This window comes from Artibeus jamaicensis, unplaced genomic scaffold (assembly GCF_021234435.1).
Source record: "Artibeus jamaicensis isolate MK-2021 breed Jamaican fruit bat unplaced genomic scaffold, CSHL_Jam_final contig_415, whole genome shotgun sequence".
NCBI classification, from domain to species: domain Eukaryota; kingdom Metazoa; phylum Chordata; class Mammalia; order Chiroptera; family Phyllostomidae; genus Artibeus; species Artibeus jamaicensis.
Window position 1 is genome coordinate 39,996,179 of NW_026521823.1, and position 16,210 is coordinate 40,012,388.

A 16,210-nucleotide genomic window follows, 5' to 3' on the forward strand; every position below is an offset into this window, starting at 1 on the left:
AATCGAGAAAGTAAAAATATTTAGATACTTAATTTCTTGCAAAAAAACAATTGATAGAGGTATGACTCGTATGACTCACAACATGCGGAGATGAGAAAGTAACCAGGGACAGGGATTAGATGCAGGTGGCTTTTCTTGTGTGGTGAGCTGATGGGCTCTCACACATGCACACACAGACGCACACACTGGGAGTCACTGGTAGCGTGTCGACACGGTGTTCCATTTAGAGACTGTCAGGTGAGAGTGAGGTGTCGGAGCCACACTGCCTGGCTTTGCCACTGACTGAGTCAGGTGTGCTCGCTGGAAATGGGGTGCGGTTGCCTCTGCCTCCCTTGCTCAGTGCGGGGGGCTGGGCAGTGCTTCCCTCCCCGGTTAGGGGTATTTGTGATGCTTACACATGCCAGGCAAGGAGCACGTGCTCAAAATTGTCACTAATATGTCAAGAAATATTTCAGAAACGTTTTGTAAAAGAAAATATGAGGCTATCATGTTTTCCTGTGAAAATAGCTAATTCAGAATGTTGTCATTGTACCTGAGCATATTTTTGCCTGCCTTTCTCAGAGCACAGCATTGCTGTGTGTGTGTGTGTGTGTGTGTGTGTGTGTGTGTGTGTTCTGAGGACTTACAAACGTCTGTTTTATGCGTTTGCAGAGAAAACTTAATTGGAATGTTATACCTGATGCAGAAAAATTCTAAACCTTTCGTATACTTTTTTTGTTTTTTGATGACTTAACAATTAATTGGAATGACTAATCATGAGGATGTTTAGCTATATATTCTATGTATATGTTGAAATTAGACTTGATAACTTCCATTCTTTTTAGAAGTCTATTATCTTGACAGGTGGCAGCTTATGACTAGAGTTCAGAATAACTTTATTTTCCTTTGAAGATCTTCTAGTTGACATGTTGGGGGTTCTTGCCAGCTACAGCATCACTGTCAAGGAGCTGAAGCTTCTGTTCAGCATGCTGCGAGGGGAGAGTGGCGTCTGGGTAAGCTGTGGTCGGGCGGCTCCGGCTCCGTGCATGAGTACTTCCTGTCCCACAGCTTGTCTCTAGGGGGCTGTGCACTCAAGTTGGTAATGGGAGTTGTTCCTCTTAAAGAGTTACATAAATCATTTAAAATTAAGTGCCTCTCTAGTTAGAAAGATAGTCCAGTGGCTAATGTGATATGGTCGATGTTTTTGCTAAGCCTGTACCAATGCCATCTCTTTTTCTGGTTTCCTCAGCCAAGACATGCAGTAAAGTTACTGTCAGTTCTTAATCAGATGCCACAGAGACATGGTCCTGACACCTTTTTCAATTTTCCCGGCTGCAGTGCTGCGGTGAGTTTGAAAGCACATGCGCGTTTTTGTTTGTGTGTTTAAATCAGCTCTATTAAAGTGTAATGTGCACAGTAAAGGTCACTGATTTAAGAAGTATAACGTGATGAGTTTTGTATAGTGTGGTAACCTAAATCGTGACCTTGATTTAGAACAATTCTTTTGTTCCCCTGGGTTCCCTGTTTGTTTTTGAAGCTGATCCCCTCTTCTTAGCCTCTGATTGAGTTTGTGGTTGACTTTGCCTTTTCTAGGATTTCATATAATTAAAATCACACATGATGCAGTCTTTTTGTGCTTTTGAAATTACTCATGGTGTAGCAGTCATGTGTCCTGTGGAGTGTCGCACTTACGGGTGTGCTCCAGCTCGTTTACCTGTCGACCAGTTGACGGGCATCTGAGTTACAGTTTTTGGTGGTTGTGAGCACTGCTGCAGTGAACATTTGAAAGTAGGCATGTGGGCATGCTGTTGTATCTCTGGAGTAAGCACCTAAGAGCAGGCCCAGGTTGTGGTGTTTGTTTCATTTCCTGAGAACAGGCAGGTCGCTTCCCATGGTGAGACCCTCTGCCTCCCCATCAGCAGAGGTGAGGGTTATGGGAGCTGCCCACCCATTGAATCTGAGTCCTCTCAGTGCTGATTCAGTGGCGCCTCCTGGGATTTTAGTGGTGTATTGATTCATGACGAGTGTGCTGAGTGTTTTCGCCTGTGTTCATGGGCTGTCCTTATCTTTTGTGCTGCTCGTGTTCAAATCTTCTGTTTATTTTTTTAAATGGTTGTCTTAGCCCTGGCTGGTGTAGCTCAGTGGATTGAGCACAGGCCTGTGAACCAGAGGATCGCGGTTCCATTCCCCGTCAGGGCACATGCCTGGGTTACAGGCAGGTTCCCTGCAGGCCAGTTCCCAGCAGGGGATGCACGAAAGGCAGCCATACATTGATGTTTCTCTCCCTCTCTCCTTCCCCTCTAAAGATAAATAAATAAATAAAATCTTTTAAAAAATGGTTGTCTTATTATTGTAAGAATTAATGGTATATTTGGGGTAGAAGTTCGTCAGCTGTGTATTTGTCAAATTTCTCCCGATCTGTAGCGTGTCTTTTTAGTTTCTTAACATGTTTCTTTTATTCATTTATTTGCTTATTTATATTTCTAGTACATTTATCGGGGTGACATTGGTTACTGTGATCATGTAGGTTTCAAGCGTTAGCAACTGATACTTTTGTATCTTTTCTCATTGCCTTGTAGGCAATTGCATTGCCTCCCATTGCGAAGTGGCCTTACCAGAATGGCTTCACCTTGAACACTTGGTTTCGTATGGATCCATTAAATAACATTAATGTTGATAAGGATAAACCTTATCTTTATTGGTAAGTAATATGTTCAATTTTGGTACTTTTAAGTATTTCAACTTAGTATTTAGCATAGTATCAAAACATATTTAGTTAAATGTGATATTAATGTTCATGTTAAAAGTATATGATAAGTTCTTAAGTCAATTAAATTTATTTATCTGTTGCCTCACTGGTCCCGCCCTAATCACGTTTCAGAGTCAGGGTGCAGACCGCCTCCATGCTGCCTGCCTGCCGGTCAGGGCAGCCTGGGTGCCTTGTTGGGGGGAGGCAACTCCTAGCCAAGGAGGAAAAGCCCCTCCCACCTGGTTCTGTGCACTTGGCCTTTTTGCTCACTTTGTTCTGTGAGCATAATCAGGATGTGCTTTACAGCATTAATGGCACTGGCCATGTCAGAATGGTGACAATAATAAAAAAGTATAATCTGGAAGATGAACTCTTTGGTAGGTAGCTGATAGAATGGGCTGCTCCACCCGGTACTGGGTGACCTGTAAGGACCGAGAGCTCAGGGGTTGTAGTTCACCAGCCCCGCCCAGCGGTGCCATCAGCCCCACACGGATGCCGCTGCGGAAAGGCGCTGTGAGTGCTCACAAGAGTTGGCCTGCACACCCCTGCCGTGCCCTGAGCTGAGGCCGCCTCTGCCTCTCCTGAGCTTTGGTGTCTGCAGCTGGGAGAGGAGGGCAGCAGGAGCGCCTGTCACATGGGCTTTGATGCAAGAGCACCATTGAAGTGCCTTTGCCACAGTGATGGCTCTGAAACGTGGGGGATGTGCTCTACTAATAGCGTGTGAGCTGTTACAAAGTTTTACACATCTGAGCTTCCAGGCGTAAGTGGGGGTGGACTTCCAAGATGGTCATTTTGGGAAAGCATGCATTTACTGTTTCAGTAATACTATCAATTTTCAGAACATAGGCATTTTTTTACATAGGGATTGAATTTACAGCAGGAAGACTGCTCCTCTAGAAGAAAATAACTGTTTCATAGTCACATAGTTTTTGTGACTAAAAATAAAAATGTACTCTTGCTGGATTACCCATTACTTTTCAGAGTTGGCTGTGACATTCTTTTAAATTTGTAAGTTATTTTTAAAGATACAGTAGAACTAGGGAACAAGCTGTCTTTGAAAACGGTGACTATATAAAAGACTTTGGGTTTGCTAATTCCAGATGGCCCTTGAGGGCCGATGTAAGCGATGTGGTAGGGTTTCTTGGGCCATTGGTTTTTTTATGTATTTGTGATATTTTCTATTGGAATTTTAAATGGTTCCGTTGTCTTCTGCTTTTTCCATTTAAATTCTTTCTTTTAGTTTTCTAAACCTTTTATGTTTAGTCTTTATTTGGTACTTGTAATACCCCTCTACTCTACAGAGAAAGAAGTCTCATTTTTTACAAAGTTTTGTTTTCTGCACATAAGCATTCGATACATGGTCATTTACATCAGAGGGCATCACACTGTGCTTGGTTTCCTCTGCAGTTTCCGCACCAGCAAGGGAGTCGGCTACTCCGCCCATTTTGTTGGCAACTGTCTGATCGTCACGTCGCTGAAGTCCAAAGGAAAAGGCTTTCAGCACTGCGTCAAGTACGACTTCCAGCCACGCAAGGTAGGCGCATTGACAGTGCGGCCTCCATGTCCTGGCCCCTTCCAGGCTCGCCTGTCCTGACTCCTGTGCCGCCCTCCTTCGCTGGCCTTCCAGCCGTGCCTCCTTTCCGCAGACGCTTGGCTGCACCCCCTTTCTGTTTCCCGCCTGACACCTGACACCTGATGTCTGATGTGGAACCTGCAGGTTCCAGCCTCGTGGAGGCGCTCTTGACCTCCCTTCCGCTCTGTCTTTCCAGTGACACTTCAGTGGTTTCCCCCTGCCTGCCGTCAGCCAGGGTCCGAGACTGTTAAACAGGGAGTTCCAGACGTAAAAGAGCTCAGGCGCTACGCCATGCAGGGTGACCGGGTCGCCTGCCCTGTTACCGTGCCCTGTTGCCATGCCTGGCCTATGCGCCGCGTGAGCAGCCTCCGGGTCCGCGCTGGGCTGGCAGATCGGCCGCATTCCTGGGCCATTTACCAGTGCGTGCTGCGTTGGTTTTGTGTTCTGTTAAGAGTTGCTGCCGCTTGTCTCTCGCTGAGTCTGATTTGTAAATGAAACTGCATCCCAGGTCTGTGTGCAGGAAAAAAAAAAACATAGATCGGACAAAGCACAGCACGGAGAGGGCGCCATCAGACACCCGCCATTTCCACGGTCTTGGAACGCACCCCTGTCGGAGGAGGGGCCCCCTGTCCAGTGGTCCTTCACTGAGTACCAGAGCCGTCGGTGTGGGAGCCAGGCCTCGGGCGGCCCACGCACTGCGTCCTCTCCCCTCGTTTGGTGTTGAGTTTGCGCTTCAGAGGGGTTTGGTTGTTTGTGTTGTGCACTGTGTACTTACAGATATTGAGCTTTTTCATGAGGCAGAAGTTAAACTTCCAGCTTTTGTACCACAGAGATGGGGAGAGACTGAGTTAGTACTGGTAGCCCGCGTGTCATGTCCTGCAGTGGAAGAACTCAGTGATTCTGCCCCGCTGGTAGTGATGGCTTCAAGGCGGGGGATGTTACCCCTCTGTCAACGTTCTGGCCGTGAAACACACTTTTCTTTAATGTCCACAAGAACATGGCTGCTCAGAGACCAGGGACAAACATGTTTAAAAGTTTTCTCTACTTCCACCAAGATGGAGGCATAGGTGGAAGTACTGTACCTCCTCCCACAACCAAGTTTAAAAACCACGAAGTTTTAGCAACAAAAATGCAGCCAAAACCACAGAAAATTGAACTTCACGGAAGTCTGACAATAACAAACCCTTCATGAAACCGATAAACCGGTGAAGGAGGGAGCGGTGAGACAGACCGTGCAGGCCCCAGTGGCAAGAAGCAGCAGAGGGGACCGCCACTGTCCCTCTCTGACCCCGCCCCCATCTACAGCATCACAAACCAGCGACCTGGGTGGCCCCGCCCTGGTGAACCACTAAGGCTCCACTCCTCATACCTAACAGGCACGAACAGATCAAAACATGGCTCAAGAAGAACTTAGAGCCCCAGAGCTGATAAATCTAAGCGATGAAGAAATAGCCAAACTTTCAGATGCACAGTTCAAAACACTGGTGATCGGGATGCTCACAGAACTGGTTGATTTTAGTCACAAATTAGAGGAACATATGAAGGCTAAACTAATTGAAATGAATGGAAATGCACAGGAAACCAATAGTAATGGAAAGGAAACTGGGACTCAAATCAAAGGAGTGGACCAGAAAGAGGAAAAAAATGGCCAAAAAAAAGAATGTAGAAACAAGAATTAAAAAAAATGAGGAGAGGCTTAGGAACCTCCAGGACATCTTTAAACGTTCCAACATCAGAATTATAGGGGTACCAGAAGGGGAAGAGGAACAGCCACGAGTGGAAAACTTATTTGAACAAATAATAAAGGAGAATTTCCCCAATCTGGCAAAGGAAATAGACTTTCAGGAAATCTAGGAAGCTCAGAGAGTCCCAAAGAAGTTGGACCCAAGAAGGAACACACCAAGGCACATCATTGTTACATTAGCCAAGATTAAAATGAAGGAGAGAATCCTAGAAGCAGCAAGAGATAAGAGGACAGTCACCTACAAAGGAGTCCCCATCAGACTGTCAGCAGATTTCTCAAAAGAGATCTTACAGGCAAGAAGGGGCTGGAAAGAAGTATTCCAAGTCATGAAAACCAAAGACCTACATCTAAGATTGATCTATCCAGATCATTCTTTCATTTAGAATGGAAGGACAGATAAAGTGCTTCTCAGATAAGATCAGATTCAAGGAGTTCATCATCACCAAGCCCTTATTATATGAAATGTTAAAGGGACTTACCTAAGAAAAAGAAGATAAAAAAGATGAACAGTGAAAGGACAGCAAACTCACAGTTATTAAGAACCACACCTAAAACAAAAGCAAACTAAGAGGACAGCTAGATCAGGAGCAGAACCATAGAAATGAAGATCATATGGAGGGTTAGCAACAGGGGAGTGGAAGGAGGAGAAGGGGGGAGAAGGTACAGAAAATAAGTAGCATAGATGGTGGGTAGAAAATAGATGGGGGGAGGGCAAGAATAGTAGGGGAGATATAGAATCTAAAGAACTTGAGACACATGGTCATAAACTAAAGGGGGGAACGGTGGGGGAGGGGGTTTGGAGGATGGGGGGGAATGAAGGGAATAGAACAACTGTAATGGCATAATCAATAACATTTAAAATTTTTTTCTTTTTATAATAAAAAAGTTTTCTCTAGAGCTAGAGGATAAGGAGAAAATGTAGAGAAGTGTGCAACCAAATGATCAGGTTTACAAGCTGTAGTTTACTCGTCGTCAGCTGGGGTCGTGAAGAGAGGTGTTTCGGCCTGTTCCCTGGACTCTGTCTTTGTGCCCACAGCCAGCCTGGGGATAGTCAGAGTCCACAGACACAAGGGCACAAGGGCAGGAGCCCCTTCCTCCCTTGCTCTTCCATGTCTAAGGCCAGTCCAGATTCCAATGGTTTCAGATTCAAGCCTATCTCAGACACACAGCGGTGAGACATGCCACCTTGTCCTTGGTCTCCTCCACCTCTGATCCACAGGGAGAAGCATCCGTCAGAGCCACCGCGAGCCGAGTGATGAGCCCGCCCAGGGTGAGGGGTGTCCATGTGGCCTCCTCCTCTTGTTTGTTTGTGTACTGTGTCTGTTTTGCCACATACAGAGGAAAATAATTGTCTTGCACGAGGCTTGAATGAGTCTTGCTTTAGGTTTAAGGGGGTAATAATACTTCTACTAAAGGGTATCAATTAACAGTCTTTTATTACTACATATATGAAAAATAGACTAAACAGCAGTGATTCTAAATTACTGTGTACATTAGCAGGGGCATTATTTTTTCCCTGATATGAATCTCAGGTGTTTCATGAACCTCATCACCTCTCCTCCAGAAACTCTGACTCGTCAGGTCTGAGATGAGACTCAGGCAGGATTTGCCAAATGCACCAGACTATTTTGAGTTTCAGTGGTAACTTGTTACATTTTTGGAATTACAGTTTTCATGTTAGGATTATATGTTTTAAACAAATACTATAGGTGATTTTTATTATCAGACAAGTTTAGAAAACAGTGGCTTAATGAGTATAAATAAAAAACATTAGAGTGGAGTTAACCAAATAAAATTGTCATTAAGTCAAAGCAGCGTAATCCATTTTTTCTATATAGTCGTTACACAATTTTTTTAATAAGAAATATATTCCCATTTGTAAAAGCTCTGCGTGTTCTGAGGAGCCTTGGTAGGAGAACTGAGAGTGATTTGGGTTTTAAAAAGCCTTCTTCAAAGATTCTTATACTATACCTTGGAAATCATAAGTATTTGATTATACTGTTGCATTATTTGTTATAAATTTATTCTCTTTTTGCTTTCTTTAGTTTTCCATAAGATGCACTAGCTTAGTTATTATTCTCTCTAATAAGGAGTTTAGCCTTTCAAAAAAGAAACCTTTATATTACAACTATTGAATATTACTTTCCTAGATATTCTACTTACCAGATGTTAGGCCTGTGAAAATGGATATAAATGGTTAGCATATTACTTGATACATAGTTAGTGTTCAGTACATGTTGGCTACTACTGATATTTGTATAAACATGTTATATTTTTCTTATGAATTCTTAACACAGGACTATTTTTCATTGTCATTCCTGGTGGCGTCCTCATTTTATAGATCTACTTTTGGGTCTTAAACTAAGTGCAGACCTGAGTATGCACACAGTCTCCGAGTTCACTTCCGTGTGTCTGGTTAAGACGACTGGGTCAAAAGCTGTGGTACCTCTGCACAGTGGAGCACTGCTTGGCCATGCAGAGGAAGGCCATTTTATACCTTGCCACGGCACGGGTGAGCCTGGAGATTATTTATTATGCAAGTGAAATAAGCCAGTCAGAGAGAGACAAGTACCATGTGATCTCACTCCTGTGGAGTCTCCTGAACAAACTGAACTGACAGTAAAAACGGACTCTATTAGAGATGAGACTGACAGATCTCAGAGACAGTAAGTCTCTGAGTAAGTAGAAAACCTCGTGGACCCAGACGATGGCACAGCGATTACAGAGGGAAGGGGGTGGGGGTGGAGAGGAAGGGAGGGCAGAGGGGGATAAATGGTGAGGGAAGGAGACTTGGCCTGGGGTGTGCACACTCAGTTTAATGTACAGACGATGTATTGCGTAGATTGTGCACCTGAAACCTGTGTAATTTTATTAACCATTGGTACCCCAGTGAAGTCAATCAAAAAGCAAAGGCATATATTTATAGAACACATAAATACACATCAAGTCAAAAGCTGGCTCTTGGGATGGGGCAGTTCCATTGTGTGCCATCTGTAGGGGACCAAGGGGAGAAGAGGCTGCGGCCGCCACCGCTTTGCTCAGCAGAGCATGCGCGTGCTCGTCTATTTCATTTTATCATGTATTAGTTGTGACTAAAACCAGACTGTTTCTTGGTAACTCCAGTCCTGTTTATCTGTCTGATTAACTGGCTAACTGTATTAATTATTGTGAGTTACAGTGGCATCTATTTAAGTGAGAAATTGAGCACCATCTTAGACCCCCTGTTCCTTCATCAATACTTCCAGTAAGTTCTATTACTGAGCCCCCTGCCCTCCCCCCTCCCTTGTAAGTGAGGGGTGCCTCATCTTCCCTTAGCATCTTGTGGTCCTTCCCCCGGAACCTCTCTAGTTGTCAGGGTTACCCTTCATGCATATTTGTCTACCTGTCCCACTTCCTCACTTCTGCCAGTTATTTCTTAAACAACAGAGAAAATCATTTCACTTTCCTGCTGAAAATTCTTCAGTGATCCCACATGATGCACAAAACAAAGGCCGATTGCTGCAGTTGTCCAACAGGTCTCTTCAGAATCAGGCCTTGGTCTCTCTTTCCCTCTAAACCTAAGCACTGGGAAGTGTTTGGTCTAGCGTCTGTGCTGTATGGACCATACTAAGATACCTTTGCGTGGAATGGTTGTTTAGCCCTTTGCTTAGTAATTGAAATTCATTCATCGAGTTTTTTTTCTTCTTTAAATACTTACTTTTAGGGAGGGGAAAGAGAGGGAGAAGGGGGGAGAGAAACATTGATGTTTAAGAGAAACACCGATAGATAGGTTGCCTCTTGCACATGCACCCTGACTGGGGACCAGACCCGCACCACTGGCACGTGCCCTGACTGGGAATCAAACTGGTGACCTTTGGCTTTGCAGGATGATACACCACCGGCTGAGCTGCACTGGTCAGGGCTCTTTGTCCTTTAAGTTTAGACTTAAGTTTTATTTACCGTTTCAGCGAATTCTTCTGTTAATCCCTTCTTTTCCTTTCATCTTTTCTTTCCCTTCTACACTCAATTTGTCATTAATTTTTTGTTCCCATATCTATATTTTCAGTGTACTCTATTGTTTTATAATTGTTTTCATGTTTACTTTCTTCTACTGAGACCTCCTTGGGGGTATGTATGTTACCTTTCTTCATACACTCAGAATCTGTTGTGTATTTGGCAAGAAGTAGGTTCCTAGGAAATTTTTCAATGAGTGAATGACTCTGAGGAGTAAATAGTGTCAATTTTAGCAGAAACATTTTTATCATGAGGAAAAGCAGATGAAAAATAGAAATTTAATTAATGGTATCTGATTTAGGGGTGCCAACTATGTATTAGGATCTGTTCTTTATAGTTTTAGTACGTTGTCCATTGTGTATAATATTTATACTCATTACAAAAAGTAGGCATTATTATTATTCCCTTTATTACAGATGGAAGTAGGTTCAGAGAGACTAAATAATTTACCAGAAGTCATAGGTCTTGTAAACTGGGAACTTCATTTATGTCCCTATGGATTGATAGTTTAGTCTGCCCAATACACTGAATTATCTGGTCATAGTAGTAAGAACTGAATACATATTAGTTGACTGAGTGCTTTTTTACATTAGGTATGTCAATAAGTGTAATAATACAGTTACTAGTATTTATCTTAAAAGTGTCTTTCAGTAGCAGAAGATTGCTTTGTATTTATAGACATTTATTTATAGAATCTATTTAGAAATTTTAATTAGTAGAAATTTTACTAAAAAAATGTAAAGATTGTATCTACTATGTTGCATTCTGGTTGAAAATTTTCAAACTCTATGGAGACACTGTAGATAAAATTTGGTTCTTATATATGTAAACTTCTATGAGATTTTTCCTAAATTTATTTGATGCTCAGTTTTTAATTATATCTGTTTGATAAATCTGTAATATTTAGAAACACGATCTGTTAAATGACTAACTTTAAAGACTCAGTTTGCAAAAACTTAGCATTAAAGATTACCTAGAATGAAACAATTAAAAAGAAGACATGTAAAGGGGTTAAGTAGTTTGACCTGATGTATTTTTTTGTAGTTGAGAGTGTTAAGTATTATTATATTACTGTTTTCTGTGAGTTCAGTTTTTACGTTCCAAGTCAAAATAAATGAAATTGAATTTTGTGTTGAGTATTTAGGACACCTTGAAATAACATATTTCAGTGGTTGAGAATTCCTATTAAAGCTCTAGACTTTGCCAGTATATATGGAATAATTGAATAGTGCTTTTAAGTAGTCTGGAGAACAAGGTCTGTACTTTGTATTTTTATGTTTTTTTTTTTTTTTTAGGAAAACTAATTAGTTTTTTTCCTCTTAACCACTGAAAGTATACTTGATCAAGTATCTATGAATCATTTGTGTTTTTCTATATTTTAGAGAATATTTTTTATATTTTTTGCTTTAGACTCTTAAATTTAAAGAAACTAAGGTTTGGATCCACAAATTATTATAGAACTTAAACCATCCCATATCAAAATAAACACTAAAAATGCTTTTTGTTGACCCTAGTAACCACAAAATGACAAATCTATGAAATTTATTTTTTATTCTTAATGAATATTCATACATTCATTAAGTTTAGAATATACGATTATTCCTGGATTTAGTGTTAAATGTTAAAATGTTTCTTTGGCACGTCTCTCTTGACCATGGTATCCGAAGTAGAATCTGGGTTACTCTTTCCCACCTGCACCGTTCTCTTTTTCCTGTAGCCAGCATCATGGTTTGTAATTCTATCTGTTTGTCTGATTCATGTCTGTTTCCTTGTACCAGACATTTCAGAAGTGTTGGGACTGTGGTTGGTCCTCTCAAATCTGGGTATTTGCAATGCCTGGCACAATGTAAATGTTCCTAAGTGAATGAAAACAAGTATTGCATTCCTCCCGTTTTTGGCTTGTTATTTTAAGAAGATGTACCAAGACTTAAGGGGTTCTGGCTCTGTCTCAGTCACAGTTTATTCCTTGTGTGTTACACCTTTCATCTGATAAATGGGGAAAGGGAGGGGGAAGAGAAGTGTAGAGGGCAGGGCGATGGCTGCTTCCTCCAAGGATGTTTGCCGTATATCATGAATGTTAAGGGTTGCTTTTTGTACAGTGAAAATGAGACATTACCTGTTGACATCTTTATTTTTTCCCTTGAAGTGGTACATGATCAGCATTGTCCACATTTACAACCGATGGAGGAACAGCGAGATCCGGTGTTACGTTAATGGGCAGCTGGTGTCCTATGGTGACATGGCCTGGCATGTCAACACAAACGATGTAAGTTTTGTTAAGGTCCGTGTGTTAATGTATTTGAACATACGAGATAGCACTGTTTATGACACGAATAATAAAATGGTTTGTTAGAAATTTAGTCGTTTTACTTTGAAAATTTTTTCTATTAATTGAATATTCAAGTCTTACCTCTAATATGTTTGCTACTGGACCCGATTAATGGTACAAAAAAGGAAAATTGCTTAGCTGACTTACCAAGTATGAGGTCAAAACCATCATGGTAGTATTCTGTTCTTTCCAGAATCTCAGGCATTCAAAAATGAGTCTTTCACCTTATTTGCATCTGTAAGGAAGACCTTAAACAGAATGAATAAATTGTTGGCCAAAAAGTTTTTATGTATGTGTAAAGACCTGGCCCACAGCCTAGGCATGTGTCCTGACTGGGAATTGAACTGGCAACCCTTCGGTTCATAGGCCGGCACTCAATCCACTGAGCCACACCAGCCAAGGCAGATTATATATTCTTTTTTTCTGTAAAATGAAATAATAATTTTTCATTTTCACCGGTAACTTTATCAGTTTGGATATTTTGAGTATGTTGGATATCTCCTGAATGGTATAATGTTGATTGTTCTCAATTGATGTCTTAATTTGATCGCTATCAACTTCAGCTGGTCTACCCGACTGCAGAGCACTGTCCAGTGAGAAGTCTCCAGCACGAAACTTCACAGACCACTTTTTACAAAAAATACTTGATTGATTTATTTTTAGAGAGAGGGAGGGAACATCAGTGTGTGGTTGCCTTGAGCGCAGCCACACACTGTATTTTCTGATTCAGATGAGTCTCTGTGTGGAGGTGATTCTAATTCACTGGAGTTTTAAAGGTAGTTTTACCATCGTAAATAAATAACTATAAGCCTTCTTGCCTTTAACTATATATAAAGTTTGGAAAGTGGTCAAGTGATTATTGAGTAAATGGTTATTGTTCGTGTAGCTTGCCCATATGTATACGATATTTAACAGATTTATTTTTCCCCAAATCTCAGGTGGTTTTTACTACTTACATACTCCATAAAGTCTTAACTGATACTTTCTTTTGTAATTATTGTTAGGATAGTGAAGGAAGGCATCCTTAAGTATATTGTTGTTATAACACATTTATTTTTGTGACTTTTTAAAAACAGAGCTATGACAAATGCTTTCTTGGATCTTCCGAAACTGCCGACGCCAACAGAGTTTTCTGTGGGCAGCTGGGTGCCGTGTACGTGTTCAGTGAAGCCCTCAACCCCGCCCAGATATTCGCCATCCACCAGTTAGGACCTGGCTACAAGGTAGTGGGAGCTGTCTTACCGTGGTTCTGTGTGGAGGCTGATGTAACATGTAGCCATAGTTCTCGGTGGGGTTTGAAAGCCGTTTCTGTATTTTGGAACTCAGCTTTGATATTTATTTTGTTTCAAAGGTACTTTTTTTTTAGCATTTACCTTTCATGAACTGTTTTTATTTAATATGTTTTCTAATGTGGAAGCCATGGCTTTTCTTGATATAATTTTAAAGTATTAAATTTTGTAAACCCATAATGCTTAATGTGGTATTTTAAATTTCAGATTTTGAAATATATAAAATAATGAACAAATGCAATGACCTTTTTTCCAAATTAGAGGTAACTTGGAAAAAATAAAGATTTAGAAGGGAAATGGTATAAAATATTACATGTACCTGAAATTATTCAGTTTCAGCCTCTGCTTTTGCTTGTCCTTTGCAGTAGGCAAGGCAGTGGGTATAGAGTGAGGACCCTAATTTCTCAAAGCCAGTTATTTAATATGACTTGTCATATGCTTCCTGCTGTTTAACTTTTAAAATGAAAACTTATTTAGGTAAGACATTGCATTTATATATACAAATTATTTTTAACGTGCAGAACACCTGGCTAGGAAATACATGAGTTTTATTAAAGTCACAATGGGATGGTGAAATACCAAACTGTTGGGAGATGGAAAAAAATTACATAGTGCACATGAAGGTGTTTATAATGCTGAAGAAGTGCGCATCTTGCATGGAAGAGCTGGGGGGGGTTTTTACATCTCATGTGTGGATGACTAGTGTGAAGATTGTGTGATGGAAAAGGATTACTAACATTAAAAACATTTCATCTTTGTATTTTTGCATTAGTTTTTCCATTTATATTTTTCTGTTTCATGTCAAACATAGAAGTGACAGTTTGACTCTTCTATGTATTTCCTCTTCTGAAAATGTATTCCTGTTTCAGTGATTTTGATAATCAGAAATTGAATGACAGTGGTGCCATCGTTTGTATGTCAAGGTGTGAGTACCTGCTACCATCTTTTTTCTGCATCGCACCCTTTGTTTTACTGCCCCAACAGCTTGTTCATGCTCGTGCAGGCACTCGCTTGTCCGTGGGCCTCTCCGTGTGGCTGGGCCCGAGGCTCACTGCTGTGCCATGCACGGGGACGTGTCTATGGCTGTGGCGGGTCACTCTCACCTGCTGCTTCTTCACCTTGTTGTGTAAACTATGGGAAGTGGCTTCCTTCAAACATGAACAGAATGATGTCAGACAAGCACAGTATAAGTAAAGTTAGGAAATCAGGTACATAGTCCTAGCCGGTGTGGCTCAGTGGGTTGGGCATCGTCCTGCAAAGTGAAAGTTCTCTAGTTTGATGCCTGGTCAGGGCACAGGCCTGGGTGGTGGGTTCGTCCCTGGTTGAGGCATGTGTGAGAGGCAACTGATTGATGTTTCTCATCCTCTGTGCATCCCTTCCCCTCTCTCTAAGGATGAATAAAATCTTTATAAAGAAAAGAAAGTCAAGTGAACGTAGATAGCAAACCTTGGGTCCAGTACGGTTGCCATAGGGAAATTTGAGAAGCGATGGTTCTTCTGACCACAGAGAGGAGCTGGGGCAAGGCACAGCCCGTCACACAGGCGGACGTCCTCCTGGGCCGCTGCGCAGGCTCAGCCGTTTCGCGCATGGCGCTTTGTCCATCATGTTCTCCTTTCTCCTCACGGTCTTTGCCAGCAGTGACAGTGGGTGCCCCCCCACCCCGTGTCACTGTGTTCTGTGCGCAGGCACCTGTGTGGCACAGAATGTGTTCCTGGCATCCTGACGTAGGCACAGAGCACTTCCCGTCAAAGTCAGAACTTGTAAAAGGAAATGTCTTTAAATTTGGGGCATTACATGAAAAAGTATTCATTACATGAAGTTTTCAAAGTGGCCAGCATGTCAAAGATTCCTTGTTAATGGAAGTTGACTGTAAATTTATGGGTCAAAGATTCCTTGTTAATGGAAGTTGACTGTAAATTTATGGGTGCATGTGTATTTTCTCAATTTTTAAATAGTAAAAGTACAATTATCAGGAAAGATATCTGCAGAAATTTTTGACATAAAAAAGTCTTTTTTCTAGAAATGTAGAGAGGGAAGGGCAGGCAGGCAGGCAGGCCCGGGTGTACCACGACTGGAGTGGGAGTGGAGGCGGCCCACTCCCAGCCTCAGTTTTGCGGTGCCGTGGGTCAGGACGCCTGGCCCCTGCCTGCGGGGAGGGGGCTGGGGGTTGTGGCCAGCTTGCCCAGGTGTGGAGGACGTAGCAGCTGGCTGAAATTTTCTTTAAAGCACACACAAAGCCTAAATTATTCATCATTGTGTAATAACAGGACTTATTAATTGCTGTGATTGTCACCACTTCTTTAGTGTGTGAGGGACTGAGAGAGAGAATTTTAAACTAAAACATGTATCAAACCTGGTTGTTAACCTCCAGCATGGGAAGTGTGAATCAGTGAGTCAGAAAAGGTTGAAGTTTGAAATTGTGAGGTGAGAGAACATTCTGCATCTTATTCAGTTGAGCGAACTGTCTGATGCAGAGAACTGCCATTCCTTTAGCTGGTTTGTAATGTCGGTGCATGTGAACACTCTCTCGTTTCAGAGACGAGTGCTGTCCACA

General features: G+C 41.9%; 1 protein-coding gene across 1 annotated transcript in view; it reads left to right on the top strand.

Annotated features, from left to right (window-relative positions):
- NBEA (neurobeachin) overlaps positions 1-16,210 on the top strand; it is a 439,670-nt gene that overhangs the window by 36,104 nt on the left and 387,356 nt on the right. The window contains exons 3-8 of the mRNA XM_053665561.1: positions 892-992; positions 1,229-1,324; positions 2,559-2,680; positions 4,136-4,262; positions 12,185-12,304; positions 13,444-13,590. Of these exons, the coding sequence (XP_053521536.1) occupies positions 892-992; positions 1,229-1,324; positions 2,559-2,680; positions 4,136-4,262; positions 12,185-12,304; positions 13,444-13,590 (713 nt within the window). The remainder of the gene's footprint in view (positions 1-891; positions 993-1,228; positions 1,325-2,558; positions 2,681-4,135; positions 4,263-12,184; positions 12,305-13,443; positions 13,591-16,210) is intronic.